This window comes from Phoca vitulina, unplaced genomic scaffold, assembly GCF_004348235.1.
Source record: "Phoca vitulina isolate PV1807 unplaced genomic scaffold, GSC_HSeal_1.0 scaffold13, whole genome shotgun sequence".
In the NCBI taxonomy this organism is placed as follows: Eukaryota; Metazoa; Chordata; class Mammalia; order Carnivora; family Phocidae; genus Phoca; species Phoca vitulina.
In genome coordinates, this window is record NW_022589716.1 from 6,284,660 (window position 1) to 6,302,983 (window position 18,324).

At 39.5% G+C, this 18,324-nt stretch overlaps 1 protein-coding gene across 1 annotated transcript in view; it reads right to left on the reverse strand.

The window, feature by feature from the left end:
* Positions 1 to 18,324, reverse strand: part of SMARCC1 (SWI/SNF related, matrix associated, actin dependent regulator of chromatin subfamily c member 1) — a 173,068-nt gene that overhangs the window by 138,926 nt on the left and 15,818 nt on the right. The window contains exon 3 of the mRNA XM_032412625.1: positions 1,632 to 1,717. Coding sequence (XP_032268516.1) covers positions 1,632 to 1,717 — 86 coding nt within the window. The remainder of the gene's footprint in view (positions 1 to 1,631; positions 1,718 to 18,324) is intronic.

The following is an 18,324-nucleotide window of genomic DNA, read 5'->3' on the forward strand; positions in this document are numbered from 1 at the left end:
TGGAGCTAGACTGTGAGGTTAACTAGAGAACACAAACGAGGGTCAGAGGGGTGTGCTGGGCGTGGGGAAGTCGGAGGCCCCGTCAAGACGACAGGCCACTAATCAGACATCCGGATGGGTGGGCGGTCACTGAAATATGCATGGGCAGAGTGTAAGTGATCCACCTGCTGCAAGTGTGTACTCTCAGGAGGGGGGGAAGTGTGCACTGCAACTAAGTGTCTAATGACACCAAAAAGGGGATGATTCTGGTACAGTGTGAGTAAAAGACTTGGAAAAATTCTTATTCCTCACTCCTCTTAAAGTCTCCAACTTTAACCTTTACTTCTTTCTTGGCCTCCCTTTTAATTTAAAAACATCTTATTTGACATATCCTTCTAAACCCCTTTCGCCTAAAAATATTCCATTGTACTGGCACACAAAGCAAGTTCCAGAACAGGTGACTTAGGAGAAGTCATCTCACTTTGAGACTGTCCTCTTGAGTCCAGGTCAGGATTTAGGACACGAACTGAACACAAACTAAGAAGAGAGTTCCATCTGGGAATCTAGAGCTAACAGCAGGGTACGAATCATATCTGAGAGTAGTCAGACAGGCTGTCAATCCTAGCTCAGGGAACACCCTGTAAGAGTAACACCACCACAGCCACAAGCAGAGTGCAAAACAGCAAGTCACCTCTGGTGACAACACACTTGTGCTAATTGCATCAATTAACCAATATCTATTAAACACCCACCCATACATAAAAAGTTCAGCAAATACACAAAGTCTGTATCACTTGCTATTCACTGTAAATAAATCATTTACTCATAAACTTGTCCTATGTATCAATGTGAGTACTTATTTGCATTTCCCAGCCATATTTTGAAGTACCCAAATTACATAAGTATTCTAGAAAGATGCTAAGACTGAACTGCACATAGACAACACAACTAAAACCTCAAAACGACTTCAATTCCCTCCAGCACCTCTTCAACCCCCTGCCCGTGAGGTGACTCCCGCTATCCTTGAACTCCGGAACCATCACCATGAAACATTCACTTGTCTCAGCAGCTGACCTTCCCAGAGATGGCAGAAACCCCAGAGTTCAAGAGGGAAAGCACCAAGAGAGACAGGGTAAGAAAAGGGAAAGAGAAGAGTGAAGGGAAAATGCAACACTGCAAGAACAACAGCAATGATTCTACTCCCAGCTGTACCACTGCCCAAGTAATGGTCTGTGCTCCTGAGCTGGATTCCTCTCGTCTGTGTCCTCAGGACAACACACTAGACAGCTCTCGTTCTGAAGGCCTGGCTCACGGGAACAATTAAGCTGCTATATTTTAGCACAACATTAAGTTCACAATACACATTTATATATTTCACAGTGAGCCTACCTTCTAACTTGCTAACAATACACACTCACCTATTATCTAGGTACAACCATATATGAGAAATAACTTGCCTAATAAATGCGATAATTGTTCAGTATTTTTCCTAGATGTAGGTACAAACTAGAAAACCAGCTGAAACTTTCACTTGGCACATTAGTTATAATGTGCTTTTAGAATTCGCTAACACCATACAAAGAAGGAAGAGGATTTAACATTAAATAACTTAAATATCACATCAAAACATACAAATAAACACAAAAACTTACCATCCCTGTTCATTTTTATACTTGTAAGCAGCCCCAAGAATGTGACACAAGGTGCCTCCAGCTTTGAAATCCATGAAACATTTTGCCTAAAAATGATACAAGTTACACATGAGAAAAATAAAAGTTCTGACAAAATTCGTCATGTCTGAATTCAAAGTTTTATAAACTCAAAAGTTATCAACTGCTAGCTTAACCTTAAATACTTTCTGGAACCAAATAAGACATAAGGATAAATTTTTCCAAAAGTGAATTAAAAATTTTTTTAATTCAATTAATGTATTACTCTTTTAGTAAACAGTCTCTTAAAAATAAGATTTACAAAAGATAAATCAAAATGTTTCAGCAGGAAATACTAATGGACAGAAAATACTGATATACTACAAACTCCGCTGATAAATTTAAAATGTGATTTTTAAAATATTTAAAATTCAAGTAAAACACAATTTCCAACAATATGATTTCCTGTAGAGTAAGAAATATTAGTATACATTAGACTTTTTTCCCAACTGAGGTCCCTGACTTTAAATTATGCAAAAATTATAACTGTACTCTTGCGATATTATTTTAATGACCATGAAACACAGTGTAAATTATATGTAAAATTATAGCTAAAATCTGTACAATTTGAAAGAGATGTGCACTTTATGGATTATAAAAGTCATGCTCGGGCGCCTGGGTGGCTCAGTTGGTTGAGCGACTGCCTTCGGCTCAGGTCATGATCCTGGAGTCCTGGGATCGAGTCCCACATCGGGCTCCCTGCTCAGCAGGGAGTCTGCTTCTCCCTCTGACGCTCCCCCCTCTCATGTGCTCTCTCTCTCTCTCTCTTATTCTCTCTCTCAAATAAATAAATAAAATCTTTAAAAAAAAAAAAAAGTCATGCTCAAATAAATCAAATGCTGAATGACTTATACATTATGGAAGTAAAAGTTTCACATAAACTGATCATCAAATACGCTAATAAGGTGGAAGTATTAGAAATACGGCATGCATTTTTTTCCTTGAAAATGATTCTTACAAAATAATATAATGAAAAGAACTGCATGATGTCAAAGGCAAAAAACAGAACAGTGGTTGCTAAGGGTTGGGTAGAGAGTGCAGAATTAAGGTTTAATGAGTACAGAGTTACAATTTGGGAAAATGATAAAGTTCTGAAGATGGATGGTAGTAACAGTTGGACTACAATGTGAATATACTAATGCCACTGAACTACACACCTAAAGATGATTAAAATATTTTACTACAATGAAAAATAACATTTTTAAAAATAAAAAATACTAAGAAAATCATTAAGATGAGCTCTTCCAAAATAAGCTAACAAGTGAGCCTTCCAAGTCATTCTGGTTATCCTGTTGCTTTTTAAATACATAGGTTTGAGTTCCTAATTTCTTTTTTTTCTTTTTTAAGATTTTATTTATTTATTTGACAGAGAGAGACAGCTAGAGAGGGAACACAAGCAGGGGTAGTGGGAGAGGGAGAAGCAGGCTTCCCGCGGAGCAGGGAGCCCAATGCAGGGCTCGATCCTAGGACCCTGGGATCATGACCTGAGCCGAAGCCAGATGCTTAATGACTGAGCCACCCAGGTGCCCCAAGTTCCTAATTTCTTGCCCAACACTATTCCCCGTACACCCCAACTGTTGCATTACATATTCCTAAACAAATACATCCAGGTGCAATTCTTACCATTGACAACATGTTATTTATCTGAGAAAATGCACAAGTTATTACAATTTCTAGTGTTGGCATCTTAAATTAGAATAATGCGCTGAGGGCGCCTGGGTGGCTCAGTTGGTTAAGCGACTGCCTTCGGCTCAGGTCTTGATCCTGGAGTCCCGGGATCGAGTCCCGCATCGGGCTCCCTGCTCAGGAGGGAGTCTGCTTCTCCCTCTGACCCTCCTCCCTCTCATGCTCTCTGTCTCTCATTCTCTCTCTCGCAAATAAATAAAATCTTAAAAAAAAAAAATTGAAAAAAAAAAGAATAATGCGCTGGTAGGTACCTACAAGAGTAGAATGAAACAGTTCTACTAAGCCTTCCCTGAACCCGCAGAGACTGGGCTAAAATGCTCTCTCCAACCACATATGCATATCACTACTGATGCACATGCAAACCACTCACAGCATAATACTGAAATGACTGGTTTATACATTTATCTGTAATATGAACTCCTTGAGGACAGGAACAGTGTCCTATTCAAATCTTTAATATCAATATTCAACAGAGTGCCTGACAATGTAGGTAATCCGTAAAACTTTTCTCAGCAGTTCAAGTATACTAAAACAATTTAAAAGCTCATAGCCATAAAAAAAAAAATCAGCCATGCTACATATTGATCAGACCAGAACAATAAAACACATAATTTAAGATTAAGGTCAATTTCTGGACAAGCAGTAAATTTGAGAAATTAAAATACCAGATATATGTTTAAGATAGACACAGTAACTTCTATCAACCACTGCAGGAACAAGTAATAACTGAAGAAGTAGAAACTGAGACTTCCAATTTTCCAGAGGTAACATCTGAGTAAAGGGAAAGAAAAGAGGGAAACTCAGAAACCTGTCAAGGGCACTAGTTCCAGCAATGAAATGCAAAAAGGAAAACATAAATCCATAAAGGTGTGACAGAAAAAAAACAAAAAGGGACACGCACCAGACATCAAGGATTCTTAGAGCCTGCATGGGAATGGATTTGGGACTCTGGGCCTAATGATAAGCTCATTATCAAAATCACCCGGATAAAAAAGTAGTAGATCAGAGTCAGGGGACGGCAAGTTGGAAGTAGAGACAAGAGACTTTGCAAGGACACCCACGAGGCCCTGACTGCATCACCTCACCCAACCCTCATCCCAACCACCCCCAACCCGGAAGAGGCCCTGCCCTAACTGACACTGGATATAATTCGAATACAAGAGCTCATGTGCTTAGACATTCTCTGAAGGAGCAGCGCGGATTGTTCGTTGTAAATTCCTCGATTAGTACTGAAAAACTTAAAAAATAAGAGGGCAAGAGGATTCCAAAACTTGAGCTTTCCAGAGCCAGCAAGATGCTGCTTTGCCTGAATTATCTCAGTAGCTACACACCCCATCAGAAACTGGGGATCAAGGACAGCTCTAATCGGCTGCTTCTATTCCTAGCTGTGTGACTATACTGCTTTTGATAAGCTGTTCTATCTCTGGTTAACTATTTGGAAAATTAATCTAATCTTATTCTGGATGTACGTAAGTGGTCTCATCCTACCTATTTATAGCCCACCTAAAATTCTGCTGAGCTGATAAAACCTAGAAAAAGATAAATCTAACTGCAATACTTAAAAGTGCTTAAAATTTGTACCATAATGTCCTTATTTATTTCTTTGGCTTTTTTTTTTTTTTAAAGATTTTATTTATTTATTTGACAGAGCGAGACACACCGAGAGAAGGAACACAAGCAGGGAGAGTTGCGGGGGGGAGAAGCAGACTCCCCACGGAGCAGGGAGCCTGATGTGGGGCTCAATCCCAGGACCCTGGGATCATGACCTGAGCCGAAGGCAGACGCTTAACGACTGAGCCACCCAGGTGCCCCTCTTTGGCTTATTTATTAAAGGCAATTTGTCTTAACTGGAAAAAAGAGGATATATACTTGTGTACGTAGAACATACACATCTATAATGCCGTGTTCTGGTCTATTAATCAATATGATGCTGCAAAAAGTAAACATGAGAAAGCAATAAAGGAACAGAAACGGAGAATGTCCAAGACACCAAGAAAGTTCACAGAAATCACAATGTCATCTTCACACCTTGAAAAGTTGTGGGGAAAAAGGCACATCACTTAGATTCCAGAACCTTTTTACCTCACAAAATAAGACAATCAAATATTCCATACATTTCTCTGTGTACTTTAACTGCTTTTGGAGTTCAGATAGTGCTTTCTAGAAATTTTCCCCAATGTTATTAATAAGAGAAACTATAACAGTCTTATAATTAGCACCTCTAATCATAGCTAATAATTGCTGTAGTACTCTTATTCTTAGGGAGAACAAAAAGTATTTTCATTGCTACCAATTACTGAGAATTTAAATTTACCGTGAGGCACTGTATATACATCACAGACAACTTGCTATTTATCTGAAAAAATGCACAAGTCATGGCAATTCTGTAGTGTTGGCATCTTAGCTGAGAATAATGTACCTCATTTACTCCTCAACAATCCTACAAAATTGATTCTTTTCATGCCATTTTACAGATGAAAAAGTGTTAACGGCTCCAGCAATGACAGGCTGAATAACCAGAAAACCCTACCACTTCAAATGTACGCTGAACAAAATACAACAGACGTTATTTTAAATGTACAGCTGGATTTCTAGGAAGAAAGCAAATCCCTAGGTACAAAAATCAAAGAAGAAAAAAATCAAACTAGAAGTCAAAGTGGCAATCTTCTGAGGTAAAAAAAATACCACGCTAGGGTGACAAGGGGTGGGGATAATGAGACTCAACAGGCAAGTAATGACAACATTGATAAGATAAAGGCTAGGGCTTCACTGTCAATGCAGGACAGGAAATAACACTACAGACCTAAGCAAGGGAAGACGTCAGAACTAAGGCTATCACCCACCATAAACGCATGGAGAGCCAGGGCTATCAAGAGGTTCACCAGTAGGGAAAGGATGAGCTAGAAAAAAATACCTGCCAGCAAAGAAGATAACAAGGTTCCATCTCAAGATAATTTGAGTTTGGAACTTAACTAACCACTCAGGAACCCCATGACAAATTCATGTAAGAATTTGGTCCTAAATTTAGCAGGTCCTCTAGAGTGCCTTAAAGAGCAAATTCTCAGCCCAGGCCAATAGGATTCCCAGGTAAAATTCCACTGAAGGAAGTGCTGACGTTCCAAAATTCAAATACACAGCAATCTTAATTATGTTTTGTTTCCTTAAGTCAACAGAAAAAACAAACAGAAGAATCGTAACATTTCAGATAAAAGAAAAAACTAGGATAGGGCTTGTACAATTAGAATATATAAAATGGGGCGCGTGGGTGGCTCAGTCGTTAAGCGTCTGCCTTCGGCTCAGGTCATGATCCCGGGGTCCTGGGATCGAGCCCCACGTTGGGCTCCCTGCTCCGCGGGAAGCCTGCTTCTCCCTTTCCCTTGCCGGCTGCTCTGCCTACTGCTCTGCCTACTTGTGCTATCTCTCTGTCAAATTAATAAAATCTTAAAAATAAATAAATAAAGACACTAAAGAGAAATATCTGAAAAATATATACATGTAACTCCTAGCACATGTACCATTCAATAAAAGCACAACTGTCAGGTTATATAGCAGATCAGACAACTACACATAGAAAAGTTTAACACTTATTTGTGAAGGATTAGAAATTGTGAAGGAGGGGCGCCTGGGTGGCTCAGTCGTTAAGCGTCTGCCTTCGGCTCGGGTCATGATCCCGGGGTCCTGGGATAGAGCCCCGCATTGGGCTCCCTGCTCTGCAGGAAGCCTGCTTCTCCCTCTCCCCCTCCCCCTGCTTGTGTTCCCTCTCTCGCTGTGTCTCTCTCTGTCAAATAAATAAAATCTTTAAAAAACAAAGAAAGAAAGAAAGAAATTGTGAAGGATTTAAATCCCTAGCTTCAAGAAACGTATCAGTTTTTTTTTTTAAGATTTATTTATTTGAGGGGCGCCTGGGTGGCTCAGTCGTTAAGCGTCTGCCTTCGGCTCAGGTCACGATCCCAGGGTCCTGGGATCGAGCCCCGCATCAGGCTCCCTGCTCCGCGGGAAGCCTGCTTCTCCCTCTCCCACTCCCCCTGCTTGTGTTCCCTCTCTCACTGTGTCTGTCTCTGTCAAATAAATAAATAAAATCTTTAAAAAAAAAAAAAAAAAGATTTATTTATTTGAGAGAGAGAAAGAGAGAGCGCTAGAGCAGGGGGAGGGGCAGAGGGATAGGGAGAGAGAAAATCCTCGAGCCAACTCCCTGCTGAGCATGGAGCCCAGTGCAGGAGCTCAATCGCAGGACGCTGAGATCATGACCTGAGCCGAAATCAAGAGTCAGACACTTAACTGACTGAGCCACCCAGACCCCCAAGAAACATATAAGTTCTGAGGAATATATTAAAAATACATAATAGAAGCTACACCTAGACACACTATTGTACAACTGCATAACAGCAAAGACAAAGAGATCTTAAAAGCAACCCGAAGGAAAGAGAGTACCTAAAAAAAACCAAACAGCTGGACTGATGGATTTCTCAACACCAATAATCTCAACAAGTTACAAAAAATATTAAAATATGTTCTTAATATAACAAATTTCAAAATTTATAATAAGAAAAAAACAATCATTCCAATCACCTTTTGAAATAATGCAAGGGTCAAAAGAGAAGTCAAAACAGAAATTAGAAAATACTTTAGAACTATACAGATCAAAACGTATGAGCCACAGCTGGAGATGCACATGTTTAAAAGGAAAAAAAAAAAAAGGAATGCTGACCCCTACGTCATGTAATACACAAAGATCAATTCCAGATGGATTATAGTTATAAAGGTGAAACATAAAACAATAAAGCTTCTATGAAAAACACAACAGAATATATTGATGACTTTGGAATAGGCAAAGGGCATAAAAATATTAAGCATAAAAAAAAATCTTATAGATTATTCTATGTCAGCGATTGGCAAACTGTAGCCCACAGGCCAAATCAAGCCTGCTGTTTATGTAAGTAAAGTTTTATTGGAAAAAAAATCCATGCTCATTGTCTGAGGCTACATTCACACAACAGCAAAGATGAGAAGCTGCAGTAGAGACTACATATTTACTCTCTGACCTTTTACAGACATTACAGATAAAACCATTTACCACTTGGCCTTTTATGGAAAAAGTTTACTGATCCCTGAGCTATATTACGATTAAGAACCTCTGTTCATCAAAAGACATCATCATGAGAATAAAAAGATAAGCTACCAAGAGGATATTTGCCATAAATATGTCTGACACAGGACCCATAACCAAAACATGTAAGAAAAACTCCTTTAAAAAGAAGAAAAGAAACAAACATTCCCACTCTTGATAGGAATGCAAACTGGTACAGCCACTGTGAAAAACAGTATGGAGGTTCCTCAAAAAGTTAGAAATAGAACTACCGTATGGGCCAGTAATTCCATTCCACTCATATGTGGAATTTAAGAAATAAAACAAAGGGAAAAAAGAGAGACAAGAAACAGACTCTTAACTATAGAGAACAAACTGATGGTGACTAGAGTGGAGGTAGGTAGGGAAGATGTGTGAAATAGGTAATGGGATTAAGGAATACATTTATCATGATGAGCACTGAGTAATGTACAGAATTGTTGAATCACTGTATTGTGCACTGGAAACTAATGTAACACTGTATGTTATGGAATTAACTTTTTTTTAAATGAGAAAAATAAATGACTGGATTTAAAAAAATGGGCAAAAGATTTGAACTTCACTTCAACAAGAATAGCCAAATAGTCAATAAACACAAAAGGGTGCTCAACTTCACCAGTCATCAGCAACTAAAGAAAATGCAAACCCACAAATCCACCCAAAAACTAAAATAAGAGAGCACCTGGGTGGCTCAATCAGTTAGCATCCAACTCATGATTTCGGCTCAGGTCATGATCTCGGCTCAGGTCATGATCTCATGGGTCATGAGATCAAGCCCCACACCGGGCTCCACTAAGCAGGGAGTCTGCTTGAGGTTCTCTCCCTCTCCTTCTGCCCCTCCCCCCCACTCAGGCTCTCTCTCTCTCTCTCTCAAATAAATCTTTTGATTAAAAAAAAACTAAAATGAATGAATCTTAAAAAAAAAAAACTAAGAAAATGTCCAAACATCAGTGAGAAAGTAAAGAATCAGAACCCTTGTACATTGCCTGTAGGAGTATAAATTGGTAAAACTGCTCTGGAAGATTAGCAGTATCTACCAAAGCTGAATATGCACACCCCATGACCCAGCGATTACATTCCTAGGAATATAACAGAAATATGTACTTTTAGGGGCACCTGGGTGGCTCAGTCGTTAAGTGTCTGCCTTCGGCTCAGGTCATGATCCCAGGGTCCTGGGATCGAGCCCCACATCAGGCTTCCTGCTCAGCGGGAAGCCTGCTTCTCCCTCTCCCACTCCCCTGCTTCTATTCCCTCTCTGTCTCTGTCAAGTAAATAAAATCTTTAAAAAAAAAAAAAGGAAATATGTACGTTCACCGAAAGACATATACAAACAAAAATATTCACAGCAGCAATTATTATAATAGCTCTAAACTGCAAATTACCCTAAAAGCCAATCAATGGCAGAATGGATAAATTGTGGCATATTCCCACGATGGAATACTACATGGCAAGAAACGACAATGCTGCCCGTTTTTCAAATAAATTTCTATTTGAACACAGTCACACCTACTCAGTTAGGTATTATCTTTGGCTGCTTCTACGCTACAAAAGGCTGATCAGTTGTGACAAAGTCTGTATGGCTTGCAAGCCTAAAATATTTACCATCCATCCCTTTAAGAAAAAATTTACCAACCCCTTAAACAGCAATCAGAATGAAAAAATTTCAACTCCAAGTAATAACATGGTAGAATTTTACAAATATGCTTGCCTATATGCTTCAAAAATTTAAGTCATGAATGACAAAGACAGGATGAACTATTTCAAATTAAGACTAAAGAGACGTAACTAAATAAAATCTGCAATCCTGACTTGGATCTTAAAGAGGACACATTCTTTTTTTTTTTTAAGATTTTTTATTTATTTATTTGAGAGAGAATGAGAGACAGAGAGCACGAGAGGGAAGAGGGTCAGAGGGAGAAGCAGACCCCCTGCTGAGCAGGGAGCCCGATGTGGGACTCGATCCCGGGACTCCAGGATCACGACCTGAGCTGAAGGCAGTCGCTTAACCAACTGAGCCACCCAGGCGCCCAAGAGGACACATTCTTGTGACAATCTGTTGAAATGTGAAGACTGATTATATAGTAAATAACAGTATTGTCTGTCTCAACGTTAAATTTCCTAAATTTGATCGTTGTTAAGACAAGGTTTAAAGAAGAGCCATGCTGCATGCAGTCTGAAGTCTCTACAGCCACCACCTCCCTGCTAGATTGGATCTCCTGAACACTAGGAACTTCTCAAGTGACTTCAAGAGTGCAGTCACTGTACTGACAGACTGGTAATTTGTCCTCAGACGTCCTTTTGTTCTTGCTTCTTAGACCTACATGCTAATCTTGGCTCTCACCCTTCTCCATTCCAAAAAGTCCTAGAATTTTGTATGATCTTAGCAGAACAATACTATTCTCAGATACAGATCATAAAAACCCAAAGTTGGAGGAATCATCATGTTCACCGAATCCAACAGTTTTCTAATGTTTCTTTGCCAAAGAGCTCTTTCAGGAGCAGAAAGCTCAAAAAGAAGTCTATCAGGAAAAACTGTTCAAAGTGAGAAACTTGAAAACAACAGATTCCTCTTAGACTTCCCCATTTATTCCTCTGTTCCCTCAGTCACTCAGGGGCTCTGCAAGGAACAATTATAAAACCAATAATCAGGTCCAACTCCTTTTTCTGATAATTATATGCCTCCTCTTATCAACTTCCTTCTCCCTAAAATTATTTACCACACAGCATAGTTTACTAAATCAAATGAAGAAAAGTGATTGCCAAAGTGACAGTCCTTGGACTCGTATTCTTTCCATTACACCACACTGACCAAGTTCATGAGAATCTCTGCCATGAAGTCAGTCACACTTACTGGATAGAAATTCCAAAGTGTCAGACAGAGATAGCCTATGGACTGTGACTCATCTAAAATGTCCCAAAATAATACTACCCAGTCCAAATACACAGCCTCATTTGTAGAAATGGCTTTGACAATAAATTTTACCTTCAAAGTATTTACATGCATTCCAAAGTTATATATTAAAATGTATTAAGTTCCTGTGACAGTTTGAAAATAAATTCCAAAAAATTTAATGAACGTCCCTGAAAATAGGTGTATCCATCACAATGTACCTCCTTTTGAGAAGTAATAATTTCACCAAGTTCTGATCATTGCTTTAAAATAAACCAGTGCTGTGTTTTACATTTTGATAGATACTTTAAGAAAAGATCAATTTCTCAAAGTATTGTTCAGTTCTCCAGCTAACTTCATTAACAGCCTTTCACTCTTCCTATCTTTGAGACAGTTACCAACATCACAAGAAAGGCAATATTTAATTGATAAAATTTGGCTTCAATTCAAAGGGCATTGCAACATTTTGTTAGTCCTCAGGTTTACATAAAATACACTGTCTCAGATATGAGTTGAGTTGAAACAAAAGACCTAGCTCTTTGGGGCCTTCCTTAACAGCTGGAGGTGATGGCAAACTAGTGTAACAAATGTTCAAACAGCATGTCTCCATTAGATCTACATTTTTACTTTACCAAGAAAACTTCTGCTAGAACAAGCTAGCAATCTATTTTTCATGCTGTTAAGTACTATATACCACTTCTAATTTCTCAAAGAGCTTTCATTATCACACATCTTGTGATCCTCACAGCTACATCATAGTGTCTGTAGAGTAAGAAACACTTTCCCAGAAGCAGTAGTACAGGTGGAAGTACCCTCCCCCAAGGTCACAGAGTGCTAGGACATAGCTAGTTAACTCCAAAGCCCAGGGCTCTTTCATAACACCTGGTTCCAGAAACTGATCTGAGGTGATTCCTTATGTTACATTATTTCAATTTAAGAAATGAATGAGGGGCACCTGGGTGGCTCAGTAGGTTAAGCATCTGCCTTCAGCTCCGGTCATGATCTCAGGGTCCCGAGATGGAGCCTCACATCGGGCCATGTTCCCTGCTAGGCAGGAAGCCTGCTTCTCCCTCTCCTGCTCCCCCCTGCTTGTGTGCTTTCTCTCTCTCCCTCTCTGTCAAATAAATAAAATCTTTAAAAAAAAAAAAAAAAAGGAATGAGCTTTATTTTAGCAAAATCAACGGCTTTTAAATTCTCTCAAGACTTCTGATTCAAGTCAGATCAAAGAGACCTATACTTTGATCTGATCTCCAAAACCTCTGATCTCCAAAACCTAAAATGCTTAAAAAAATCATTACAGAAAATATACTGGGCTCAGTATCCAGAATCGTCCTGCTGAAAAAGAACTAAAAATGCTGATATAATACACAAAACATCTTCTAACAAAAGTAAAATTGCAGGGGCGCCTGGGTGGCTCAGATGGTTAGGCGTCTGCCTTCGGCTCAGGTCATGATCTCAGGGTCCTGGGATCGAGTCCCGCATCGGGCTCCCTGCTCCTTGGGAGCCTGCTTCTCCCTCTGCCTCTCTCTCTCTGTGTCTCTAATGAATAAATAAATAAAATCTTTAAAAAAAAAATAAAAAAATAAAAAAATAAATAAAAAAAAAAAAGTAAAATTGGAAATCTCTGAAAGATAACTGGCTGGCCATGAAGAATAACAGCACAGAAACATCAATGACAATACTGACAAAGAATATAGTCTTTACAAACGTACTTTGTAAAATTCGGCAAACAAATGTCTGTAGCCTTCATCAAGCAACAACAGCAATGCTTGGGCATGGCAGAGAATCTAACTTATTTATTATTAGCATTTATTATTGTGTTATTAGCACATTACAACACACAAACTGCCCTGTTTTTTACAAAAAAAAATTACACAGCATACGAAGAACCAGGAAAGTATGGCCCATTCAGAGGGAAAAAAAACTGACAGAAACTATCCCAGAGGAAAGAAAAAGGAAAGAAAAATGAACACAGTGTAAGGGACCTATGTAACACCATCGAATTTACCAATATACACATTATGAGAGTCCCAAAAGAGAGAAAAGAACACCAAATATATGAAAAAATTATGGCCAAAACTTCCCAAATTTTATGAAGAACGTGAATTTATACATCCATGAAGTTCAACAACCTCCAAGCTGAATGAACTCAAACACATCATTATCATCCAAAATCCACAGTTTACATTAGGGTTCACTTTTGGTGTTGCACATTCTATAGGTTTTGTCAAATGTATAATGACGTATATCCACCATTATAGTAGGACACAGGACAGTTTCACTGTCCTAAAAATCCTCTGTGCTCTGCCTATTCATTCCTTTCTCCACGCCAAGACACTTTATATTCAAACTGTCAAAAGAAAGACAAAGGATCTAAAATGCAGGGAGGGGGCACCTGGGTGGCTCAGTCGTTAAGGGTCTGCCTTGGGCTTAGGTCATGATCTCAGGGTCCTGGGATCCAGCCCCGCATCAGGCTCCCTGCTCAGCGGGAAGCCTGCTTCTCCCTCTCCCACTCACCCTGCTTGTGTTCCCTCTCTTGCTGTGTCTCTCTCTGTCAAATAAATAAATAAAATCTTTAAAAAATAAAAAAATAAAAATAAATAAAATGCAGGGAGAGAGAAGTGACTCATCATATACAAGGAACTCTAAATAACATTTAACACCCAATTTCTATTCAGAAACCACGGAGGCCAGAATAATGAGAAGATACAGGTAAAGTGCTGAAAGTAAAATAACTTGTCAAAGTGTATCCTGCAAAACTGCCCTTCAAAAATGAAAGAGATGGGGTGCCTGGCTGGCTCAGATGGTTAAGAGTGCAGCTCTCGATCTCGGGGTTGTCAGTCCAAGCCCCACACTGGGTGTAGAGATTACTTAAAAGTAAAGCTTTAAGGGGTGCCTAGGTGGCTCAGTGGGTTAAGCATCTGCCTTCGGCTCAGGTCATGATCTCGGGGGTCCTGGGACTGAGCCCTGCATAGGGCTCCCTGCAGACTTCTCCCTCTGCCTTTGCCCCTCCCCCCCACCCCCCGCCCACACGCTCTCTCTCAAATAAATAAAATCTTTAAAATAAAATCTTAAATAAAATAAGAAAGAGATGAAGAGAGGCTCCACATCATACATAATCAGGGAAATGCACGTTAAAACGAGATACAACTACTCACCTATCAAATACTTAAGAAAACTTTTATACAGCAAGTTAAACCCCATTATATGTAAAAAGGATAATGTATCATGATCAAGTAGGGTTTATCCTGGAATACCAGGTAGATGAACTGAAAATGAGGGAATGAATGAAGCTCACCATATTAACAGAATAAAAGAAAAACCTCTTGATCATCTCAAAAGATACACAAAAAGCATATAAAATCCAACAGCCAGGGCGCCTGGGTGGCTCAGTTGCTTAAGCGACTACCTTCAGCTGGGGTCATGATCCTGGAGTCCCGGGATCGAGTCCCGCATCGGGCTCCCTGCTCAGCGGGGAGTCTGCTTCTCCCTCTGACCTTCCACCCTCTCATGCTCTCTCTCATTCTCTCTCTCAAATAAATAAATAAATAAAATCTTTAAAAAAAAAAAATCCAACAGTCATTTGCAATAAAAGCTCTCAGCAAACTAGCCATAGTAGGGAACTTCCATAATCTGAATTAAGATCACATATGAAAAACCTACAGCTAATATCATATTTAATAGTGCAAAACTGAATGTTTTTCCATTAACAAGAATACGGTTAGAATTTCTGTCTTAAACATTTTTTTTTTAGTAATCTCTACACCTAATGTGGGGCTCAAACTCACAATCCCCAAATCAAGAGCCACATGCTCTACCAACTGAGCCAGCCAGGAACCCCGTCTTAACCACTTCTATTCAATATTGAGTCAGACGTGCTACCCAGTGCAATGTGGCAAGAAAAGGAAATTAAAAGCATAAAGATCGGGGGGGGGGGGGGGACTCATCATAAAGTTATAGTAATCAAAAATGTGGTATTAACAAAAAAATGGACATTTCAATCAACAGGAAAAAACAATCCAGATATACACCCACACACATCTGGTCAACTAATTTTCAACTAAAGTGCTAAGCCAATTCAAAGAAGAACATCTTTACAACAAATGGTAGCTCTAAATTAACCGGATATGGGGAGCCTGCATGGCTCAGCAGGTTAACTCAGTCTTCGGCTCAGGTCATGATCCGGGAGTCCAGGGATCAGGCCCCACGTCAGGCTCCTTGCTCAGCGGGGAGCCTGATTCTCCCTCTTCCTCTGCCTGCGTCTCCCTATCAAATAAATAAACTCTTTAAAAAAATAAAATAAATTAGGAGCGCCTGGGTGGTTCAGTTGGTTAAGCGGCTGCCTTAGGCTCAGGTCATGATCCCAGGGTCCCGGGATCGAGCCCCGCAATGGGCTCCCTGCTCAGAGGGAAGCCCGCTTCTCCCTCTCCCACTCCCCCTGCTTGTGTTCCCTCTCTAGCTGTCACTCTCTGTCAAATAAATGAATAAAATATTTTAAAAAAATAAAAATAAAATAAAATAAAAAACTAAATATCCATAAATGAAAAAAAGAACATTAGCCCTTACCCTCACACTACACATAAAAATTAACCCAAAATACATGAAACCTAAAACTATAAAATCTCTAGAAGAAAAATACTGGAAACAGTCTGTAACTTTGGGGTATGCAAAGGTTCCTCTGAACACAAAAAGCACAAATCATAGAAATCAATAAATTGGATTTAATCAAAATCCAAAACTTTTGTTCTTGGGAAGACACTGATAAGAAAACAAAAAGTCAAATCCCAAACTGGGAGGAAATTCTTGCAATATATATATGTTATAAAGAACCTATATGCAAAACATATAATTTTTAAAATTTAATTAAAAAAAAAAAAGCTGTGCAGAAAAGAATTAACACAGCAGGCCTGAGATGACTACCCTCAGTAAGGCCTGCTTGCCAATTGGCCCTTGGCTAGCATCTGGGAATCTGCCTCTAGGAGTATTCCTAGTCACCTGATAAGAAGGGTGGTTCACTGAGCCTAGACTATTTGAACAAATAATGTGGTTTATGATGAATACCTGCTTTCCTTAGGGGGAGCCTGGAAGTTTAAATATGTGCTAGACAAAAGGTACCAGCCCCCAATAAAATCCTTGGGTGTGAGACTCTAACAGGCTTCCCTGGGCAGAAATATTGCCCGTATGCTATTACATCTTCAATGCTGGGGAAGAATGCACTTTGTGTGATGCCTCAAGAAAGAGAGCACACAGAAGCCTGCAGTATAGATTCCTTCAGGCTACACCTGTGTCTTTTCTCCTTGTGACTAGGCTTTGTATATTTACTACGTTGCTGTTACAAATCTTAGTTATAAGTACATGGGGCACCTAGCTGGCTCAGCTGGAAAAGCATGTGACTCTTGATCTCAGGGTTCGGAGTTCCAGCCCCAGGTTGGGTGCAGAGATTACTTAAATAAACTTAAAAAAAATCTTAGTTATAAATACAAGTATAGGCTGAGTTCCATAAGTCCTTCTGGCAAATCTCTGAATGTGGGGTGGTCATGGGGACCAAATTAAAAACTTGTTTGAAAAACAAAGGAAGAAACACAAATGGTCAATAAGCACATAAAAAGATGTTTAACATCATCAGTCATCATGAAAATGCAAATTAAAAGTATGAGATTTCACTACATACCTATCAAAATGGATAAAATTATGAAGACTAATCATATCAACCGCTGACAAGAATGCAAAGGAACTGGAACTCTCAGACACTACACTGCTAGATGGTATGTAAAATGATACAACCACTTTAGAAAACAGTTTAGCAATTTCTTCTAAAGTTAAATGCTACCAACCCTATGACCCAAACATTCCACTCCTAGGTTATTTACCTAGGAGAAATGAAAACATGTCACAAAAAGATTTGTACATTAACAATGATAGCAGCTTTACTCAGAAAGCTGGAAACAGGGGCGCCTGGGTGGCTCAGTCGTTGAGCGTCTGCCTTCAGCTCAGGTCATGATCCCAGAGTCCTGGGATCGAGCCCCACATTGGGCTCTCTGCTCAGCGGGAAGCCTGCTTCTCCCTCTCCCACTCCCCCTGCTTGTGTTCCTTTTCTCGCTGTTGTCTCTCTGTCAAATAAATAAATAAAATCTTTAAAAAAAAAAAGAAAGAAAGAAAGCTGGAAACAACCCAGATTCCCATCAAACAGTAAAAGGATAAATGAACTGTGGTTTATCCATACAATGGAATACTAATCAACAATAAAAAGGAAAAATAACACACGGAACACCACAGATGAACATCTCAAAATCCGTTATGATAAGTGAAAGAACTGAGGCAAAAAAAGTATACTGTGTGATCTATTTATATCAATTTCATGAAGTTGTAAATGAATCTGTACCCTCAATGGTGCCAGGGGACCGGGGTGGGAGATGGGTTACAAGGAAACTTTTGGGGATGATGGAAATGTCATTACCTTGAAATCTTGAACTCAAATTTAAATATGTACCATTTATAATGCATCCATCAGACATGAGTAAAGTTGGAGGGAGAAACATTATGGGAAAAGAAAGAGGGAAATGGTGGGGGGGGAAGTAAAAGGGGGGGTAACAGGTAAAAAATAAATAAAACATCACCCAAACAAATCAGGAATACAATGCCAGTGAACTAAGGTTTCTACTTGTGACTCCACATGGTACAGATGGGACTATAGGCCTGCCATTAACACTGGTCCTATAGTTTTCTGGAGCCCTAATCAACACCTGGTCCAGCATGCCCTCTGCGTGGCATCCAAGTCCAGACCCTAAAAGCCCATACTGTGCAGTCCACTGGGCTCTAACCAGTCATGCCAGATCATCTAGGCTCACTGTCCTTGCAGATGAATTACACAGGCAAGAAGAGAATTGACCAGAGTTTCTCGGACTTATCCTTTTATCTACAGTAATTTGTACTAT